The sequence below is a fragment of the Arvicanthis niloticus genome, chromosome 2, assembly GCF_011762505.2.
Source record: "Arvicanthis niloticus isolate mArvNil1 chromosome 2, mArvNil1.pat.X, whole genome shotgun sequence".
Lineage (NCBI taxonomy): Eukaryota > Metazoa > Chordata > Mammalia > Rodentia > Muridae > Arvicanthis > Arvicanthis niloticus.
The window spans coordinates 34,387,834-34,411,658 of record NC_047659.1 but is presented as its reverse complement, the minus strand read 5'-3'; the positions used below and the strand labels follow the sequence as shown (position 1 = coordinate 34,411,658).

General features: G+C 38.0%; 1 protein-coding gene across 1 annotated transcript in view; it reads right to left on the bottom strand.

Moving 5' to 3' along the window:
* Positions 1-2,608, bottom strand: part of Galnt5 (polypeptide N-acetylgalactosaminyltransferase 5) — a 41,914-nt gene extending 39,306 nt beyond the window's left edge. Inside the window, exon 1 of the mRNA XM_034495625.2 lies at positions 793-2,608. Within this exon, the coding sequence (XP_034351516.1) occupies positions 793-2,207 (1,415 nt within the window). The 5' untranslated portion in view covers positions 2,208-2,608. The remainder of the gene's footprint in view (positions 1-792) is intronic.
* Between the last annotated feature and the right edge of the window lie 21,217 nt (positions 2,609-23,825).

Genomic DNA, 23,825 nt, shown 5'->3' with positions numbered 1-23,825 from the left:
CAGAATGTACAACATGTATCATTCTCACCAACAAGAGGACTTTTAAGTTTAGAGAACAATCATCGCTTCTCTTGTCCTAGTCATCATTACTCATGGTAATTACTTAGGAGGCTGCTTACCAGTGTATATAGACCAACCTGTCCCAGATACACTCCCGCCAAACTTATAAACAGTGAGAACTTCTGACATGACAACTTCCACTCTCACTGTTATAACGGAATTCTGTTTTTCATTTTAATACTTAGCTATATATTATCAGGAATTGGATTGCTACCATGAGCGAAGGCTCATCTGTACATGCCTTCCTTTTGAGAACCCTGTCGAAACCCCTGTCCCAACTATCTAGGTTCAAAAGAAACATTTTCTGGAGAAGCCAAAAAAAAAAAAAAAAAATCATTGTTCATGTACTACACATGTTCAAATTGACATTTGGATTCCAGCTTCCAGGCTGCCTTGGCTTAAGGAACTGAACATCAAGTTGTAATTAGAGCTACATTATTAATCAATGGGTAGTGAACGCATGCCATTTCAGCAGATTTTTTTTTATGAAGGAAAGAAAACAAAAGCTAAGGAAGGGAGCTGAGATGTGAGCATATAAAGAGAGCACAGCGCATTTCTGATAGCAGAATGTTTCTCTGTGCGCAGGGTGGACTATATGGCTACCATCAAATAATTACTGTCAAATTAATTCCCTGAGTGACCAAAATCCACCTCAAATTGAATTGCAGTCAAACCCTTCTGTACATGAGCACATTGTTTAGCTGAAGGAACGAGAAGAGAAATGGGTCTTACCCAGCAGGCCTTGTGTCTTCAATGGCTCTGTCCACTGGAATCAAGTCACTAAGGTAGACATTGAAGTTTCCTTCTTTCCATCTCTGTTCAGCCTCTTTCTTCTTTCCAGGGGGAACAACCACAGGGCGCCCAAACTGACCGGGAGCATCGAGATCCCTTGGAGAAAGGGTCGCATCGATTCTGAATACGTGGTGCCTTCCAGGGTTTTCAGAGATATTTGCCCGGCTTTGCTGGTGTCCTACAGTTGGGGCTTTGACAGTCAAGTTGCTTCTTTCTGTATGGAGGCCTGCAGTTATGGTGGGCTTGGATTGAGATACTGTTCTCTTTAGAGCTAGTGGAGAAGATGAGGTCATGCTTTGATTCCTGGGGATATGTTTACCTTGGCTTCCACCCAGTAATTTAGGAAATTCAGTTTGGGTTTTAGAATTAGTTACCTCTTTGGTGTCTGTCTTTGGGTCTTCCTCTTTAGTTATAATCACAATATGACTTTCGGAGAAATTAAGTTTCTTCCCTGGCACCACTTTGGCTGCATTATCGTCTGGCAATCCTCTCAATTGTGTCTCATTTGTAGACTGGTTCTTTAAATGACCCATATCAGCAATGAACTTAAGAAGAGGTAGCACTTTGTGGACTTCATGTTTTAGGTCTTTGTTCTGAGCCTCAGTTTTCTCTATGACTGTGACTTCCTCAGAATTCAGGATTGTTGGGCTGGCAAAATGCATCCCCAATTTTGCTACCGTCTGTGATTGCTGCCTTGATCTGTTAGTCCTGACACTAATGGTCACATTCAGGGCCCTTTCAGATTTTTGCTTTGATGTATTACTGCCGAGATTATAATTCTTTGGGGCCTCTTGTTTCTTATTGAAGGCTTCTGTATGTCCTGCTATTTTGTTCAGTGGAACTCCTCTTGATGGGGTCTTCTCAGACCCTAACACTGTTGTCTGCTTGGACATCTTGTGCTGGGAGGAGACTTCATGCTTGCTGTCTCTCCCCTGGGTCTTCTGCATGGGAAGCGTCACTGGTAGTGTTTGCAGATGTGCATGATGCCACAAAGGCACAGCCTTCCCCCTTCCCAGGAGGACCTGCATTTTTCCTTTCCTCTGGACTTGGTCCATATTCTCTTCAACCTTGAGTACATAGTTCTCAGTCTTTCTAAAGTTCTCCTTGCCCCACACTCCATTCCGGGGCAGCCTCATCCCTCTGATGCTGGTGTAAAGCATCTGCATTTGATCTGGCTCAACTTTGAACCCTGTCTGTTCCCTCCTCATGATATCTTCTTTGAGTATCCCTGTGTGGATCTCACTGAATGAGAGGCGGAGAGCTGCCATGTCAAAGAGCAGCCAGATGACAGAAGCTACAAATATAAATGCCAAGACTCGCCCACTTCCTCGGAAAAACTTTCGGATCTTGTTCATCGTACAAAGGCTTGCCTTACCAGCTTGCCCTCTGCTTACCTGGAGTGGAGAGAGTTGAGGTAGCAGCAGCAGCAACAGTAGTAGCAGCAGCAACAGGAGCAAGGCCCCTCTCTTCTGAACCTAGCAGGAAACAGCCGTCCAAGGGGGAATAGCTCAGCTCTTACTGACTGCCTGTCACTCTCTGCCTGCGTGGCATTTCACAGCAAAGCATTTGTGCCCGCTCCCTGGCCCTGGCTAAACCCTAGTACACACTGGTTCCAGGTGACTCTCGGAGCAGTCAGCTGCAGCTGCAGGATAGTTCACTGCATCTTGTCTCGGAGAGCCTATGTCCATCTTTCTTCAAGCCCAAGAACAAGCAAACTGTGGGGCTAGGCTGGGGCTGCCGGCAGCAGCTTCTCTCCTCCCAGTTCCCTGCATGCTGTAATTCAACACCATGTCTCAGAAGGAAAACCTTTCAAGCCATTACCCCCGGCAAACTTCCTTCAGCTCTCACCTTCTGTGCTATGTGACAGAGTATGTGTTTTAAGGGCAATTAAACAGAAACTAAGTAAACTAACTTAGGGGACTTGTGTTCCTGGTTTGTAACCCCTCCTACCCCACTCGTACTCATTAACCCTGTGGTACCCAGATGCTTGAGTGCTTAGTTGAAACAATTAATTCTTGACATTAGTGTTTCAGCTCTAAGAGGTTAATGCTTAAAGAAGCAGGTATCTTATAACCTAATTGCCAGAGAGGGGTGTTTAGCTATTGAGGAGGCTTCTACTAACAGGTCCAGAAATCTTTCTATGTAAGTAGGTCAGCTACTCCTTTTGACACAAGTCCATCTTTTTCTCTTAGCCTTAATAGACTGACACAATTTGTCATATTCCAATAAAAAAAAAATCAGGACACTTTGTTATGAACTGAATGTTTGTGTCCCCACCAAATTCAATGTGGAAACCCTAATCACCAATGGGGTGATATTAACAAGTAAAGTCTTTGGAATGTGCTGAGGTAAGGGAGAAGCAGTCTTTAATTTTAGACTAGTGTCCTTACAAAAGAGCCCAGTGAGCTGCCTTGCCCCTTTCACCACATGAGGGCCCTTCAAGAGGGACCCGTGAAGAGACCAAGCAACAAGGCTTTCCGTGACACCACGTCTGTTCGTTTTGAATGTGTTAGTCTCCAGAACTGTGAGAAATTAATTCGTATTGAGTACAGACCACTCAGTCTATGGTAATTTTAAACAGAAACATGAATGGATTAGGACACATTCCCATATCAGTATTTACTAAGTCCTGGACAAACCAAGTCTTGTGCCAACCAAGACTTCGACTGGACACTGAGTAAGCCAGGGAAATGGGAAGGCCAATAGGTTCTTCATGGATTTGACCTTAAAATCACTCAGAAGTCCTCTTCTATTGGTTTTTCTTGTTGCTGTCAGTTAACATAAGGAGTTTAAGGAAAGATGGCTTATTTTGGCTCACAGTTGGAGGGTGCAGTCCAATGTGGTGCAAAATCCCATCTGCAGTCAGGAGGCAGAGAAAAGACCAAAGGTGGTCTTAGCTTGCTTTCTTTGTGTTGATTTTTGCATCCCTGTACACTGGATTATAGAATAGGACCACCCATGTTCAAATTGGGTCTTCCCACTTTAGTTATCCCAACCTAGAAAATTCTTCAGACGCATACCTCAACTTCTTAGATAATCTAGGCCCTATCAGGTTGACAATATTAACTATCACTGCCCAAAATTCTGAATAACTGAGAATCAGGAAGTAGAAATGATTTATTGTCTTGTATTATGTCTTTTAAAAATTCAAAGGTGTTTTCAATCTAAAATCACACTTGTAACACATTGGTATACTATAAACACCTCCCCCAAGCTGGCTTTGTCACCTTAGCTGGATTAAGACACAAATAGCTGATACAGCATCACTTCTGTGTGTTTCGATAAAGATGCTTCTGGAATGGATTGGCATTTGAGCTGGTGAACTGAATAAGAAAGACACAAACAGGTGTCAAAAGTTCAGACAAGACAAATTTATTCTTCTTTTTCTAGAGACAGGATGGTCATTTCCTCCTGAACTCAGTTATCAAAACTCCAAATGCTCTGGCCTTTGGTCTCTAAGACTTACTCCAGCAGCCTCCTCATTTCTCAGGACTTTAAGTTTGGACTGGTAATTACACCATTGGCTTCCTCTGCTTTTGGGGATTTCTAATCTGGATGTTCATTATCAACCCTCTAGTTTTCTGGCTATGGCAAACATACTGTGGACGGAGTCTCAGCGTCCATAATTGTGAGTCAGTACTCCTCTTAGATCCCTTGTCATCTATTATCTATCTCTCATGCATCTGTGCATCTATTTATTGTTTCTGTTTCTCTGGGTAACCCTGACTATAGCCTTGGGATGCTTAGTGCTAAATTAACTTAGGAAAAAAAAAAACTAGAATTCTCTGGCAGACAGGCCTCTTACTGAGGTTATGAGAAATCTTCTTAACTTGGTGAACTGTGGTGGGAAGTCCCATAGTGTTTGTTTGTTCTAGTTCACAGCTTGTGAACTAGAACCTGACTGAATGGAAAGGACATCATGAACTACCTGCTGGCATGTGTGCATTAATTTACTACTTGATTAATTTACTCTTGAGTGAGGATGGAATGTGACCAGGCATCTTGAATTCCAGAAAATGGTGCAATTCACTAGAAATTTGAGCCAAGCAAACCTTTTCTCCCTTAAGTTACTTTTGTTGGGGTATTTTATCATAGCAATGGGAAATGAAACTAGGCTACAACCCCACCATTTTGTAAATTGTTTATCAGAGTAATACCTAATAATTGCTTTGTTTCACGAAACAACTGTCATTGCTAGTTATAAAGACTGAGGATCTGGTCTGAAACCACTGCTCTGGAGTGATTTTCTGAAAAACCCTGAGATGATATGATGTCCCTTACTCCCAAAAGCCAATAATCTATCTTTTGAGGTAAGCATCGTGTGGAGAAGATTCTGAATTCATTTCTCTAGTGGTTTAACAAGATTTGTACTTTACTCAGAAGGAGATAACACAGACGTGACATATTTTTTTTAGCCCTGATTCTCCTCCTTGTTTGGTACCTGCCTTCATATTCTGGGTTACAATATCCAAACAACTGACAGTGTTAGAGCTCAGCTGTTTCTTCTGTACATGTCTGCCTTTATTTATCTGCCTTTCTTATATAGCCTGGGCCCTAGGTAAGATGCTGAATAAAAGAACACAATTGCTAACATTAAGGACATCATAGGTTCTAGTGGGCATAGGAAGATTAGTACATTTGGGGTATTATATACAACATGTAGTATGAAAAACAACTCCAGCATTTTGTTGTGACACAGTTCAGTAAGTATGGATCTCCTTTAAAGAATCTAGTTATAACCTTGAAGACTACAATGAGAATGTAATTATATCCTCTTGTTATATTGTAGTCCAGAGAAGAAATACTGGTTGAATCATTAAATATTGATAAATTCACAAATGCATAGATGCGACGACAGACTGCTGTGGCTTTAGTGGAAGCACAGCTTTTGAGAAGAGCACTCAGGCTCTGGCTTTCGCTTGTGAGTGTGTCCCACACTGTGTGCCAAGCACTTCACTCAGCTCTTTTCTTTGAGTATCACATTCAGTCCTTACAGTAATAGCATATGAGAAAGATAAAATTACAATGCTTGTTCTCTAGACCGTAAATGAAGATGAAGAGAAGCAAAGTGCCTTACAGCAGGGCTTGAAAGAGTGGGCTCTTGAATAAAGCACTGTGTGATGCTCTGGTCCATGTAGTTAAATGTTACAGAGAGCTATTCTTTGGACTCAGAATTCTTAAGTTCTTCACCAGAGAAAAATTCATGTGTGTGGGCATATAAATTAAAGCAATATATTGGGAAGCAATTTTTGATACACATATAATTATACCACTTATTAAAGGCAAAGGCAAATTCACATACTAGTGAGGTAGGTGTACCTATTTTATCTTAAATAATTAAATTTTGATTGAACACTTGATACTATTAAACGAAAAAAGCATCTTCAGCATTTTCAGAGTTTATAAGTATTTTGATTTCATAATTATTAGTGTTAATATATAGCATAAGATAGTAAAGTGTATGTGTCCTAGTCTTTTTTATCTACTTGACATAAACTAGAGTCACCATGGAGAGAGAGAACCTCAATCAAGGTGACTAGTATGATTCTGGCAATGAGTGAGACATTTCACTGAGTATTTTGTCTCACTTTTACCATTTTATTGCATTTTATTTTTTATAAACATTTAAATTATTTTATGTATCAGTAATAAATATATATATATATATATATGCAGCAAATGTGTATTAATGGCTTTGCTTTTCTGTTGCCATAATAAAACACCATGACCAAGGCAGTACAGAGAACAAAAGGTTCATTTGGAGCTTCCAGTTCTGGAGGAGTGAAGCAGAGCAGAGCATACTGGCAGGCAGCAAGCACGGTGGTAGGAACAGGAAGCTGAGAGATCACATCTTTAATAAAAAGCATGAAGCAGCGAAACAAAAGAAGACAAGACTTTCTACTCTCAAAGACCACACCCTCAGTGGTCTCAGGCATACTTCCTCCAGTGTATAAATCTTTCCAAACAGTGTCACTACTTGGGGACTAAGTGTTCAAATCACTAAGACAATAGTGGACATTTCTCAACAAATGATTACAAAGTGTGCACAGTATCTGTGGAGGTTAGATGAGAACCTCAAATCCTCTGGAACTGGAATGACAGGTATTTGTGAGCCTCCTACTATGGATGCCGGGAAGTGAACCTGGGTCCTTTGAAAGAGAAGTAAGTACTCTTACCCACTGAGCAATCTTTCCAGTCTCTGTCATTACATTTTATCATGGATTTGGTCGTGATAGCTCTTTAGTGAGAGCACTCAAAACAAAGTAGATGCCACTTTCTGTCCCCAGCGGCCTCAACAGGACCACTTAGTACTCCATCAACACTATCACAATATCACATACTGTTAGCTATGCGGCTATATTTATGATCGTGGCTAGTTTACATAAAAATACCATGTTAAACCCTAAAACAAAATTCTTTATAGATAGTTTACAAAGTTTGACATTGAATCTAAGGATAGTCCCACTTGAAGTGGCATTATAGTTAGAGTTATTCTAAGTCTAGTAAGAAAAATCGATATTTATAACAAGCTTAATTTTGCTGGGCAACTTTAATACACTGTACTGAATATGTACAGTGTACATATTCTCTCCCCTCCATGTCCATTTTACCTAAGATCCATAATTGATTTTGCTACATGATTTGAAGGGAAAGTGTGGAGGAATTAAAGAGTGAAATGTTGCCTATTTACTTGAAGCACAACAATTACTCTAGGTTACACTTCAGAATGACATTTCTTTCAGGGAGAAACACAAAGTGTATATTAGAGAGGAAGGAAACATCAACCAAACCCTGAGAGAAGGAAATGTGGACTTGGAGCACTCCTGAAGCACTAGCTTGACTGGTCATAGTCAAACAAGAATGGCTTTATCACACACCCAAGTGCTTTGGTGGGGACAGCAGAGGCTAGTTGAATATAATTCCACAGTGTCAATATTGCAGGTGCTCAAGAACCTGGTAACAGTTTCTGACAATCCTACCAACTGTGCATCTCTTAGACATTCATTTCTTTCCAGGATATGTTTCCTTTTTTTCCCCCTTTTGGACTAATGATGACTATGAGTGAATAAAATGTAAGATAAGAAAAGGAAATTTGAAAAATTCTGTCTTTGCAAATTCTGTCTTTGGTAGGAAAAATTCTGTCTTTAGTAGAAGTCAGTATACAGATTGCTCAATAGATAGCCTTTATATGTGTTCTTGTTTTTAATCTAATTAGTTTATCTCCATGTTATGAGCTAAAACTGATTATGTTAAGGTTGTTTACCGAGGTAACTATAATCAGAAAGCAAAGTTGGTCCTGGGAGGTTCAATGATCTGATTTCTCAAATTTCTGTGCATATTTATTTGGAGTAGCTATTAGTGTAAATACGATGATACTTGGGAAGTGTTGGGGAATGTTGTTCCAAGTTTTTATGTGGCTCGAAATATGAATTTAGAGGTAAAATTTTATTTTAGCTTCTTCTGTCCCATAGGTATAAATGGGCATATAATACCAGATGCACTGCCACCCAAATCTTGTGTGGTTTTGTCAAAATATACAACCTTAATAAAAATTATCTACTGAGAACTTACTGAGCATCCAGTTCTAGGCTGGTCTCTTGACATTGGGACCCACAGCATTAGATTTTTCCAAGCCAGAACAAAAGTCTTCAGGGTGACTCTGTAACTAAAATAGAGAGTGAATCCTTGTTGTACATCCACAGGAGTGTCACAGACTCATCCTTACTGCTAGTCAGTGTGAACTTGGCAAATCTAGCTTTCTCTCTCAAACCTTCAAAGAGTATGGAACATCTTAGAAGTATTAGCACCAGTTTTTCTGGCTTCCCATCCGTGAATGAGAAGGGGCTCTACATGCTCATATGTTTGAATGCCTAGTAACCCCATTGGTGGAACGATTTGGGAAGAATTAGCAGGTGTGGCCTTGAGGGAGAAGATGTATCACTGGGGATGACATTTTCTATTTCAAAACCATGCCAAATGTTCCCACTAGCACTCTGTGCCCTGTGTTTGTGGATCAAATGGAAGCATTCAGCTACTGCTCCCACACCATGCCTGCCTTCCTGCTGCCATGCTCCCTGCCATGATGGTCATGGACTCTAATATTCAGGAACAGTATGACCCAAATTAAATGACTTTATTTATATGTTGCCCTGGACGTGTTGTCTTTTCTTAGTAATAGAAAAGTAGCTTAGACAGTGTCCAAGTCAATCTTTCAGACAGTTCATTATTTCCTGACTATTAGGAAATATTCTTGGGAACTAATTTCTGGGTTTGTTTAAAAATATTAATTCTACTGTTCACCTCTAATTATAAAGCTATAAATGAGACTATATATTCATGTATTTTATAGAAAAACTTTATCTATAGTTGAACCACTTAAATTATTTTCTAGCTTTATAAGAAAATTGCATACCTTCATGATGAGGCTTGGACATAGATTGTGAAATGATGACCTCACTGGTGCTATCTGCTATGTCCATCCCTCCCTGCTTACTTTTGTAGGGGTGCTGAAAACATTGATGGTCTCTCAGAATGACCATACTATATATCAGTATCCCATAATTGTTCATGCTACAATGCTACAAGTATAATTCATGCTACAAAATGAGACATTATACTCGTCAACCATGTTCCTATTTTTCTCTGGGCCTCTGGAAATCATCATCTAATTCTCCTTTGCTGGGTGTATCTTTTAGAGTCCCTGTATGAGATCATGTAGCATTAATCTGATTTTTTTCTACCTTGTTGCACTCAGTATTATGTCTTTCAGATTCATCCACATTGGTATGAGTGGTAAAACTTCCCCAGTTTTGAAATCAGAATATTACATTGCTGCATTTTCTTTATTCATTCATAGGATGGTGGATTCTCAGTTTGATTCTAGGTAGAGTTGCAAAAAACTCGAGGAGGCAGATTTTTTTTTGAAAGACTGATTTTTATTTTCTTTAAAGATAAACACCCAGAAATCCAACTGTTGGGTTAAACGGTAATTCTATTTTTTTCAGGAACGTACATAAATGATATTTGCAACTAATCTACTACTTAACATTTCTACCAACAAGATATATGAATGCCCTTCTCTCCTCATTCTCATAGATATTATCCTTTATTTTTATAACAACTGCTCTAATAGGTATGAGAAAACGTTAATTATGGGTTTGCACTGTGCTTTTTATGTTGGTGATACTGAACAATATCTTAGATATCTTTTGGGTAGTTGGAAATCTTCCTTTGAGATATGTCTCTTTAGGTCCTTTACCTATGATTCAGTGGGGGATATTTACGTACTTGTTGTTGAGTAATTTGAGTACTTTCTTTTAAGTACTCAAAAGGGACTTATAAAGGAACCTGTCTGAAGGCAAGTAAAGATGAGAAGAGATAAAAGGAAGGGATGTTAAGAGTTTGTACCTGATGACGTTTATTCTTTCTTCCTTCATTTCTTTTCTTCCAGCCTTCCTTCCTTTCTTTCTTTCTTTCTTTCTTTCTTTCTTTCTTTCTTTCTTTCTTTCTTTCTTTCTTTCTTCTTCCTTCCTTCCTTCCTTCCTTCCTTCCTTCCTTCCTTTCTTTCTTTCTTTCTTTCTTTCTTTCTTTCTTTCTTTCTTTCTTTCTTTTTTTAGAACAGGTAGACCCAATTACAAACAGTGACAAGTTAGGGATGGTGATATCAAATTGGAAGATTTCATCAAACCTAAAGTCTGAATTGGCATGTGTTAATGATTCATAACATGGTATAGTATCTTCTCTCTCAAAATTTAGGAAAAGTGTCTGGAATTACTTAAAACCCAAATGACTGGGTATACCTATGAGGAATAGTTTATTAATTAAATCATTTAAAATGAAAAGAACCACTTCTAATCCAAATCTTTTTACCTGGGAATACATATCTTTAATCTGGGCCACATCTTCTTGGCAGCCTGTATAACAGACATAGAAAGTAGAAGCTTTCTCTCCTTGCTTGCCTGCCTGCTCCCAATCTGACTCTCACTAGCAAGCACATTCATTCATTAGCACTAGAGCCCACTTCTTCGGGATTATAGTGAATACTAAAGACCAGTGGAGGCAGACAGCCTTGTAGACTCATGAACTACTGGATTCTTGGACCTTCTGTTGGTAGACAGCCAATATTAGATTACCTGGACTACAGCTATTCTAATAAATGCCTCTATCTATCTATCTATCTATCTATCTATCTATCTACCTACCTATCATCTATCTATCTATCTATCTATCTATCTATCTATCTACACACACACACACACACACACACACACACATTCTATAAGTTATGTTTCTCTAAAGAACCATGACATGTGGGCTTAGCAGAATAGTGTATTTTACAAGTTAATTTGAGCAGGTACAAAGAAATCCCCTAGTGTCAAAAGCATGGAGATTAGCAGAGTTGAGACTCTTGTACTAACTTTCTGGGTTTCCAGATTATTTAGGCTGAATATGGCCTGTTGGGAATTTATGTGCTCCAATTCTCTCTCCTGCTTTCTGACAGGGAGAAACAAACAACTCAGCTCTGGCATGGTGTTAGAGAACTTCAGAATGAATGGTTCCATTTAGATGTGCTAGGGCCCTGTACAAGGGCCCAGATCACACCAACAGCCTCCTGAACATTTTGCTTAACTGAGACTGGTATGCCAACACATTTGATAATGTTTGCAACCAGCAATTAGGAGAAATAAATGCTCAGATATATGTTCATTTTGTTCCGTTCAATATTGAATATACTTTAGGAGATTATTTCATGCTATCTCTCCCACAAAATCAATAAAACCAGTTATCAACAATATTTATAAGGAAGAAATAATATTAAGCATTTTTGTTTTTTAATTTAATCATGTATTTATGTATTTATTTATTATTTTATTACACTCCAGATTTTATCCTCATCCCAGTTTACCTCCAACTGTTCCATATCCCATACCTCCTCCACACCCCCTGTCTCCACTAGAATGTCTCTACCCCCTAATCCCCACCTAACCAGACCTTGAAACTCCCTGGGCCCTCCAGTCTCTTGAGGGTTAGGTGCATCTTCTATGGCTGAACCCAGACCTGACAGTCCTCTGCTGTATATGTGTTGGGGGCCTCATACCAGCTGGTATATGCTGACTTGTTGGTGGTCCAGTGTCTAAGAGATTTCGGGGGTCCAGGTTAATTAAGACTGCCGGTCCTCATACAGGGTCACCCTCCTCCTCAGCTTCTTCCAGCTTTCCCCCTAATTCAACCACAGGGGTCAGCAGCTTCTGTCCCTTGGTTGGGTGCAAATATCTGCATCTGACTCTTTCAGCTGCTTGTTGGGTCTTTCCAAGGGAAGTCATGATAGGTCCCTTTTTGTGAGCACTCCATAGCCTCAGTAATAGTGTCAGGCCTTGGGACCTCCCCTTGAACTAGATCCCACTTTGGGCCTGTTGCTGCACCTTCTTTTTCTCAGGTTCCTTTACATTTTCATCCCTGCAGTTCTTTCAGACAGAAACAATTATGGGTCAGAGTTTTGACTGTGAGATGGCAACACCCTGATTTTAAGCATTTTTATAAATACAATATAATCCTAGCTTCCTATACCTTATGATGAATGTTTATAATGTACTATATATATTTGGACTAAAACCAGTCAATAGCATAAATATTCTGTAATTTTTAAAAAGACACAGAATACCCTTGTTTTCTAATATTAATTTTCTTGTAAAATTACAAATGAACTTTTATCCTGTCAGGGTTTTTTCCATAATAATCTTCTATTACTTAACTTATTTTTATGTTTAGATTACAATATAATTACATCATTTCTATTTTCTTATTCTACTTCTTGCTCTCATCAAATTCATGGCCTCCTTTTCCATTAATTGTTGTTACATGCATATATATATATATATATATATATATATATATATATATCCTAAATATAACTGGGTCAATCCATATAATGTTATTTGTATGTATGTTTCAAGGGATGACCATTTGATATTAGATAACCAAATGTTGTTATTCTTCCCCAGTGTCTCAGAATTCCTTATTTGCCTATAATTCTTTATGCAGGGTTGGGGTCTTGTGGTCTTTTCATCATTGAATTAATCATGTTTGTTGCTGTTTTTATTCAGCTCATGTTTAGGAAATCCTGTTGGTGAGACTTATTGGTATAGCTTGTGACATAACTTGGAAACACAGTTTTACAGCAAAGTCCCTGATTGTCTGGTTCTAACAATCTTTTCTCTCTCCATCTTCTCCAATGTTCTCTGAGTGGGAGTTGTTTTGTAGATGTATCCACTGGGACTGTGCCCCACAACTCTGCATTTTTGTTAATTAAAGCTAAGAAATGTAATCAACCTAAATGTTGCTTGTACAGATAATGAATAGATAATAAAATGATGGCCCATATACACTCTAGGCCATGAATAGATAATGAAACTATGGCCAATGTACACTAAGGGTTACTAATCAGTTGTAAAGAAAAAGGAAATCATGACCTATGTATGTAAATAAATGTAGCCAGAAAATATATTGAGTGAAGCAATGAAGACCCCAAAAGACAAATGTCACATGTTCTCTCTCTTTGGAGGTCAGCTACCTTTATTGTACCTCCAAGAGCAAACTTCACAGGGATGCACTGCTCACCATGGTCTGGACACTCCCATTTTTAATCATTAAACAATAAAATCCACCCAGGGCTGAGCAGACATGGCAGAGTATGCATATTGCTCTGACTTGCTAAGTGAACTAAGTAAGCTCTAAAGCACTCATCTTATTTCTGAAGGGATGAAATAAGCCCATAAATCGGTAAATGACTGGACCAAACTGGGTACAGGCAAATAAGGAGCACTTGAGGGGGAAGGAAAGGTTTTCAGCATGTAATTTTTATACATATGCATGTGGCTGAGAGTGCAAATTTGTGTATAAGTATAAACTCTATTTGGTTAATGCTTGGGTGTATGAATTCATATGTATACATAGGAATATGTGTGGAGTTCATATAGACACAGAACACAAAACATGCTCTCTCTCTCTCTCTCTCTCTCTCTCTATATATATATATATATATATATATATATATATATATATATATGTGTGTGTGTGTGTGTGTGTGTGTGTGTGTTATACATATATATTAAACATATATAACACATATGTGTGTGAAATATTACAGCCAAGGTTACAACCAAGGTGAAAATGAATCCAGCCTTCTAAAGACATTGGCCGTGCAAACAGGCATAGTGCCTTTTAAAGGACAAATCATATGTTCTACATATGTTTATTTAGGGTAAAGGAGGACTCAGGGGCAACACAACTGCTTCAGAATTTCAGAAGGATCTCATGTGGGAGCATTTAACTCATTCCATATGGTTCCTGAGCATAGAACAGAGGCTGAGACATAGCAGATGTCAGATCTAAATTAGATGCCTCTCTGTCAATTAGGACAAAATAAAAGAGATGTGGATTCCTTCTAAAAGTAGCTGATGATCTGCCTGCTCTTGGAGTGACATGTGGCAGAGGATGATCAGCCAACTGTCACAGAAATAGTAGCGGGACGTTTTTCAATTTGGTGAAGTTTGAAACAGCCCAACGAATGGAAGACTTCTCAATCTCCTTTTGGAAACGTAGCATTTCTCTAAAACACTGAAATAAGTGTTTAGGCAGGATGTGCCAGATATTGGCATTGCTTTATATACCCATTGCATTAACACATAAAGATGTAGCTCAAGATAAAAAGTGATGCTGACAATGAAACTCAGGAGAGTTTCATGGTACATGTGGGGCCATCTCTGGACTTCTGAGCTTGCCTCTTTCAATCTGCTGACTTAGAAGTTGCTCAACAGGCCCCAGTCCTATTCTGTCCATGTTCTATTTTGCTTCAGTTTCCCCCACTTCCTTTTCTCACATCTAATTTTTGTGATTAAGTTTTCTTTCTTTCTGCCTTTTTCTCAAAACTCCTGTGTTTTGTGAAGGACTGGAGCAAAAGAACATTTGTCAAGATTTGGAGGGGAGGCTTAAAAAAAAATTATTCAATCCTTGGCTATCTCTGAGTTCCACACATTTGCCAATGTGTGTGTGTGTGTGTGTGTGTGTGTGTGTGTGTGTGTGTGTGCACATATAGACCCTCAATTGAATACAATATTGCCTGTGAAATCTGGTTTGTGGTATTTTTAACATAGACAATTGCATTCACTAGCAGATGTTTGGAATCAGCCTTGGTTACCACTATGCCTGGGTGTTGCTACCAGCATTATTTGAGAAAAGGTCTCAATATCTTGCAAAGTGTTGGTCAATCACACTCAATAAAGCATCATGTCAACTCAAATAATAACAAAACTCCCATGTACAGCTTGAAGAAGCTTCTGTGTTTTGGTATATACCTCTTTTAGCATTATAATTTGAATAAGCACTCTAAACTTTATGTAATAAGAAGGCTAATGAGTGCCCTCCTTACAGAATCATAGAGATAAGTGGCTCCACACAAGTAGGTGATTAAAAAAGCACAGACAAGGGTTTTGATTTTTTTCTGATATTATTGGGTATGGTTTAGATTAACCTTTCATGTTTAATATGAAATCCTTCTCTTCTTCAAATAGTTTATAGAAGAAATAAGATTTAAAAAGTAATAATTACCAAAAATATATGGTATAGTGAATCTTACAGTTATAAAGCTTCTGTGCTATAACACATGAACATAAGCATGCACTGACATAAACAATATTGAACTTATCTAATGTTGTCTTTCATCTCTGCTTGTATATTCAAATAGACACTCAACCCTTTCTACAATTCTCCCACTCTCCACACAGATGCATGTCTATGCAGATATCAAGAGTGAACACAACTACTACACCTACCACTCATGAGGAACTATGGAAACTATGAAGGGTTTCTTATCTTACTATTACACTGATAGTGAATATTTTATCTTTCTAAGAGATTGACAAAGAAGTGTTTTAAAATTGTGTGAAGTTGCAAAATCATAGTCTGACTTTAATGAATATCCTGTGAGAAGCCAGTGGAGAAGGTATGCTTGATTAAGTGGAATCTGTTAAAAGAGGGTAATGCCATAAAAAAATTTAGAAAAATCCCTGACATCAGTTTGTTTACTTTTCATTTTTAATTTGTTTTGTGAAAACAGAAGAGAGATTCTTCATAATTATGTGAGCTTTGGTTTAATGACAATATTTTCAATTGATTTTCCCCATCTGTTTAAATAATTTCCCCTTCTCATTTGACCAGCTCATTTGGAAGGAAACATAAGTAAATACGCAAGTTGAGAATTGAACCATACAATTTTTTTATGTCATGACTGTTATACTTTTTAATGACTATATATTGAGAAGTGACAAAAACCATTCTTTTTTTGTTTTTGTTTTTTTTGAGACAGGGTTTCTCTGTGTAGCCCTGGCTGTCCTGGAACTCACTCTGTAGCCCAGGCTGGCCTCGAACTCAGAAATCCGCCTGCCTCTGCCTCCCAAGTGTTGGGATTAAAGGCGTGCGCCACCACCAAAACAAAATAGTTTTGTCACCGACCGGCTGACAAAACTATTCTTACAGCTCATGGTACATTTATTGATAAACTTTTACCACATTAACTTTCTTGTGCTGAATTGACTTCATGTAGCTGTTTACAAAAGCACAGACAGACAGAAGTGCACATGCGGACACACACACACACACTGAACATGTTTCAGCTATGATCTTGATATTTCTACAAGTTAGAAATGGGAAGTTTGGATTCATCTTATGTGCTGGGTACAAGAGAATGTCTGTTTAAATTAGGACTTAGAAAAGTCACATCAGTGCTTACACCTTCCATTTAGAGAATGGAAGTAACATAATTTATTAAAATATGACAATTTTACTTAAATTAGTAGTGAAAGATGCTGCTAGCAGGGAAGTATATAATAACTGAAGCTGAGGAGGGCAGAGTTGCCTGCCTCTGGTACATAGTAGTTGCTTATAAAAATGCTAAATAGCAATTAATGGCAATTATTATCATATTTGTATTGAAAAATTTTGATGAGTTTTGTGAAGTGTTGTAACTTGTCTTTACTAAAGAAAAAGAAAAAGAAGAAGGGGAAGGAGAAGGAGAAGATGAAGATGACGATGACAGAAGGAGAAGGAGAAGGAGAAGGAGAAGGAGAAGGAGAAGGAGAAGGAGAAGGAGAAGGAGAAGGAGAAGAAGAAGAAAGAAGAAGAAGAAGAAGAAGAAGAAGAAGAAGAAGAAGAAGAAGAAGAAGAAGAAGAAGAAGAAGAAGAAGAAGAAGAAGAAGTGGAAGTCAAGATTGAGCTCTGTTACATGTAGTTTGATGCTTTATCCACCTTTAGCTCCAGGATGTGGCTGTGCTACTAGAATCTTCAGAAAAAAGACACAGACACATAGTTGTACAATTTCAACTTGTCTTTGGACACTATTGCTGGGTGCTGCTGTCTCCCATCTGGAAAAGCACACCCTTACCAATTTCCTATCTCCGTCTACCTGCCCCAAACTTCAATTGCTAAACTCCCCTGACCTGTAGGAGTGGCCTGTGTGGCCACTCCATTTCAAGATCTCATATTGTTACCCAGTTCTCCTCTCTCCAAAGTATGGCAAACTCCATCCTCTTTTGCATCTCTTGTCCTCCTCCAGGGACCCAGAAGTCCTGCTTGTCTGTTCTGTCCAGCAATTGCTCCACAGCTTTCTTTACTGACAGATCAAGAACCATTTGGGAAACATGACCTACCTTAGTATCAAAACTGCTCCATACAAAGCTTAGTGATTTGCTGCCGAATAAGTAGATAGACATCTACCATACTCACATAGAAAAATACTACCCAAGTGATTGAAATATATCCTACTCTTCTGTGGTAATTTATATAAGAACCATCCTCCACAGGCTCGGGTGTTTAAACACTCATTTGCCAGTTGGTGGCACTGTTTGGAGACATTTAGGTGGTGGAGTCTTGCTGTAAGAAGTACATCACTGGCTGTAGGATTGAGATGATATATCCTCATAATACTTCAAGTTCATCCTTTCTGCTTCATGTTTATGACTGAGATTTGGCCTCTCAGTCACCAACCTCAATTCTTCCACTTCATCCCATTTGTCCTAGCCAGAATGAGCTCTAATCCCTCAGGAACTATAAACCAAAATAAACCACTTTTTCTATAAGCTACTTCATGGCAGTGTGTTTCATCACTGGAATAGAAAAGAAACCAATAAAAGTTTCTAGCATACACAGGCTTAGAATATACTCCAAAGCTTCTCATGAGTGACCCATATTATTTTGTGATTTGGCTATAGACACTGAATAAGTTTTAAATAAACGTAAGTACATCCCAGAGGCATTTTAAGTGTATAATTATAAGGATCTATATCTGTGAAGGCATGTTGACATGTACTTCTTGTCTTAGATCTGAGCACTAGAGTCACTGAGATGGGAGAGGTGTTAATTTGGGGCTAATGAGACCCTGCCAAGAAGGAAGAGGAGAATAAAGTTGAGGAGCCAAACTAAAGTATAAAAATAAATTATAAAAGAGAATGTGTTGCATGTGTACATTCCTGAAATACAGGTGAACACATTTGTGTCTTTCCATAATATCAGAATTTATTGAAAAGCCATGAATTTACAAGAATTGAGGTTTTAATGACAAAAATCTATCACAGAATTTCACATACCTTGGTAGCTTGGCTGAAGCAAACGAAGCTTCTTTTATTCTAGTTTTAATTTCTAGTATTAGCTTTCCTACCACACATTATACAGTATATGGATGAATACAAGTTAAAATGGCTGCAGCAGAGTTCTAAAGGTTTCAGCAGCAGGTGGACAGAATCTGGAGTGACAAAATAAGGAATCTGACCAGTGGTGTGAGAAAAAGGGAGCTGAAAGCTTCTGGAATCAGGGTTTGAGGATGAACCTGCAGAGTAAAGCTGCTAGATAAAGAAGTGCCAAACAATAGTCTGAGAACAGTGAATAGCTCTGAGGCAGAACCAGATGTGTGAATAGATGGATAATCATGGAGTCAAGTAGCCTGAGTCATCAAAAAGGACGAAGGTGAACCATAGTTTCAGGGATTGTCAGGAAATCCTCTGCTTGTTGGTCCATTGTATACACACCCGGTTTCAGATGATATGTTGGTATGGGGTCATTCTATTGCAGTCTTATATCTCCATCACCATGGGATTTGATGAAAGAGTTATACTTTTTCTTTGTGTCCAGCAAGTTATTGGATGAACCTGGCTTCGTTGATATTTTAATATGTCTATGTATCCTTATAGTCTTGATTTACCCTTATAGTCTCAATTAACTCATAGGCTGGCTCTCATTCTATCCATGGGAATAAGTCATCTATGAATTTGTGCTTTATTCTTCAAATATTTAAAAGGGGCTTTGTTAGTTGAAAAAAAGTTATAAAAACATGACTCAAATTCAAATTTCTTAGACTAGTAGGTTGGTGTTATGAATCCATGAGTGATAAATGCTAAGAAGAGCTTTATGTCATAGGTAAGAGGTGTCCACAGAATATCAGGGCTAGATAGGTCAATGGAAATGGCCTTATAGGTTATCAATAAAGACTGAATAATAATAATAATCTATACACTTAAGGAGATGAGTTAATGATTCTTGTCTAAAGAAACAATGGGCAAAGTTTCAGAGCCATGTGAAGGTTGTAACATCGCAGGATAGGAAATTTTAATATGTCTATGTGACCTTATAGTCTTGATTTACCCTTATAGTCTCAATTAACTCATAGGATGGCTCTCATTCTATCCATGGGAATAAATCATTTATGAATTTGTGCTTCATTCTTCAAATACTTAAAAGGGGCTTTGTTAGTTGAAAAAAAACTTGAAGGATTAAGTATGGACCAGGTCATGTCATTGTTTATATAGGATACTAATAAGGAAAAGAAGACACTCAATAGATTGTAGTAGGGTGAATAACCTGCTACTCCTTTAACATCTACACCACTTGACATTTTAACATAGGAATCATTTTGCAAAGTCTATGTTCCACTCCCTGACTTTGTGCATAAATGCAACCTCACACATGGTCACTGATGCCACAGAACATGTTATGTTCTATGTGGCATGCAAAGTCTTAACAAGTGAACTTTTGGTAGAAAGACAGGGAAGCTTGTAATAATGCAGGAGCCAGAGCTTATGCTACAGGGGCCTCCTCATCTACCTTGGACTGTATTGAGATTTGCTAATGTCTCCTAATTGCTATGATTGTTTCGACAGTTAGGAACCATCCTGAATTTTTCCATGGTTTCTAACTCTAGCCCTATGTCTTGACATTTGGGAGGCTTTTGTGGGTGTGAGTCTCATATGACGAGTTTTCACCATCTGCCTCTATCTTTCATAATTGTTGGGTTCAAAAAAAAAAACAAAACAAAACAAAATAACCCAAGTAGTCACAAGAGTCCAGCAAAGCAAGATCATCATTTTAATTAGGGAGCAAAACTGACCAGTCAGGGTCAACAGCACAGACTCCAAAGCTGATTGCATCTTTGAACATTCATCTTATAAGTATTTAGGCAGATGACAAAATATTATTGTACTCAGACTGCTACTGGTGGATCAGGGACCCAGAACAGACTCAGGAGATGAACTGTGATCCTCAAGACAAATTATACAGCATGTTTAAAGACTGAGATGATAAAGCAAGGGGGAACAAGAGTGAGTTGTAGCATTGTCTAAACATATTTTAACACAAGAGGTTGAAGAAGAGGATGAGCATTGGTGACTGGGCCTTATCCAGGTCACCTGGTTTCAAGATCCTTGACGCGTTTCCTTGGTGATTTTTCTGGTAGAAAGTAGCCTGAAGTGGGCAGGCTGCAAGTAGTCAATTAAGTCATGACAGGCAATATATTTATGACTTGTGTGCCTTAATTTAAATAACTGGCACTTCCCTTTTTACATTCTTTACTGGTTAGCAGACAAACGTGAAACATCTGAAGAGGCAGGATATGAGTTGGTTCCGGGCCTGAGAACATGAACTCAGTTTTGACCCTGTCAGGAATGATGGAAGTCATTCCTGAGATGGCTCAACTTGAGCAACTGTCTCCTAACAGTAAGAAGTCCAGCCTGATTAAATTATCTGTCCTTTTAATTTATCCTCAGACATTAATGGGTTCTGATGGCTCAATAGCCTGCTACTCCAAGAAGAGAAATCTTATACATGATATTTCCACTGTTTTTTCTCATTGTCTCACCTTTCTTGTCTATATTAAACTTACAGTTTTTCAATAGTTCAAGTATACTTCCAACTCAACTTTAACTTTTTTCTTTCTTCCTTGTTTCCTTTCTTACCTCATTCTTCCTTCTATTTTTCTTCCTTTCTGTCTTTAGAAAGAGATCATTGAAATAAAAAGGAAAAGGCAATACCTTCTTTAATAAATAATTAGTATTTTTCTTTTTGTTTTAGGTCAGCTCGGCATTCAACTTAGAGCGATCCTTCTTTCTCATCATCCACAGTGCTGGGTTATAGGTGAACACCATCAGACCCAGGATTGTCAAAGAATCTTTAATGTTTAAACTGAATATAAGCCTGCAGGGGTGAAAAGGCATCAAAGGCAAGGACTCCTTGTTTGTTCTAAAATCTCAATCTAAGGACTTTGATAAGTTGAATAATTACTTTGTTAAAATTCATTGTTTTTTCTGTCATGTCCATTTTTTCATTGCTAATTCTGTTCAATTGAGCAACATCTTTTTTCTTTTGGTTAATTGGGCCAATAATCTCTTCATACTTTTTCCATTCTCAAAGAACAAGCTGTTAGATTTGCTTATTTTTTGTAAAATTTTCTTTGTTTCTACTTCATTAATTTCTTCTGATTTTTATTATTTCTTCTGTTTGCTGCATTTGGATTCATTTTGAAGCTGAACCAGAAAATCTCAACAGTATGGTTACCTAAACAAGACCTAAAATGACACCACCAATTGACATGCCAACATGAATGATTGAATTCTGCCTTCAGGCCTTCAGTTTTAGGAGAAAAACTACAGGAAACTGATGGTTGCTGAGTGACTGAGAATTAGTCTCTTTCAGGAATGATCCCCTAACGGGTTATCCAATCATAACAGATTACTTCTAAATTCATATGAGAAGTACTAAATGATCTTGTTGCATTGTATTTATAAACTGATATATATACATATATGTATATATATACACATACACATATATATAAATACATATATATATACATATATATGCAACAATTATAATTTAGGAATAATAAACCACGATTTTGTGGTGGGGAAAACATATAGAAAGACTTGGAAGGAGTAAAAATAAAACAGTACTTATTTATGACATTCTCAAAAATATTTTTTGAAGCCAAATATAATCTTTCTTTTCAATTCCAGAAATTGCTAGATTTTCATATCTTTCTTAAAGAATTATGAAACCACACTAAGATGGACAAATCTAACATCCCTGTTGCACTCTAGTATGTTCACAATGTTACTTATGGCTATGGCACTTCTGACTTCTTTACTATTAAAATTGTTTTTTCACTTTCACATATTTCAGATGTAAGATTTTCTTTCTTAGACGTGATCTTATATAGCCTAGACAGGAAATGTTAAGTAGGACATTCATTGCATCATCCAGAAGCACCAACCATTACATTAATGTTTAAAGATGATGCTCTTGGATTTGTTTTGCATTTATAAGCCCACAGCATTTGCCTGCCTCATCCTGGCTGTTCTTATTCCATGCTTCCTTGATGTTGTGATTTGAATATGCTTGATCCAGAAAGTGGCACTGTTAGGTGTGGTCTCGTTGGAGTAGGTATGGGCTTGTTGTGTGAAGTGTGTCATCACTGTGGGGGTGGGTTCTAAGATTCTTCCCCTAGCTGCTTGGAAACCAGTCTTCTGTTGACCTTTGGAGTTATAGAACTCTCGGCTCTCCTAGTGCCATGCCTACCTAGACACTGCCATGTTGATAGTGTCATTATCAACATTATCAACATGGCTTCCTGCCATGATGATAATGAACTGAATCTTACAACCTGTAAGTCAGCCCCAATTAAATGTTGTACTTTGTAAGTGTTGCTTTGGTCATGGTGACTCTTCATAGCAATAGAAACCCTAAATAAGATACTTGACCAGTCTTTTTCATCATTCCCTCAAGTTGACATTCATCACAGTGATCTATCAAGCCATGGTGACCATGCCCATAGTAACTACAATAAAATAAGAAGTTGTTCTTGATTTAAAACTAGTCTCAACTGTACTATAGAGAGGGGAGTTACATGGGAAGAGAATGTTGAGACTATTTGTACTTGATAATTTTGCTCTGATTTCATGCTCTCATTTGTAGCAAAAGCAAATTTTACATGTAAATCAAAACCTATACTACTTTTTAAACCTTTCGGACAGCATAGCCCTCCTTGCAATCAGATAACTTATGCTCCAGAGCTGTGGCTCTCAACCTTCTTAACACTCTGGTCATTTAATGCAGTTTCTCATGTTGGAATAACCCCAATGATAAAAGTATTTTTGTTGCTATTTCATAACTGTAATTTTGCTAGTTATGAACTGTAATGTAAATATATGGGTTTTCTGATGGTCTTAGCTACTCCGTGAAAGGGTCATTTGATCTCTAAAGGTGTCATAGTGTACAGATTGAAAACCATCAATCTAGGGGATCAGCATATCCAGCGAAGATCACCAAACTCCTTGATGTAAGAGACTTATTATCCTTTTGTTGGTGTTCCTTTGTGTGATATCAAACACTTGATCACCACATCAGTTGTAGCTGTAGGAGCTTTTAGCCTCATTCTGAATGGTCTCTAATTTAAAGAGTAATTTAACCCTTAAATTAGAAATGCTTCATCTTCAAGTGTTGAAATCAGGGACCTTTGACCTATTTTACAGTTATAGTGGTGTGGCCTGAACTAACTGGCTTGTCCATAGTAAAAGTGACTTTCTTTAGGAGGGAACAAATTCAAACAATCAGGGGTGAAGATGTTTGTGGAAGTTCCTTGTCTGTAGTACTTACAG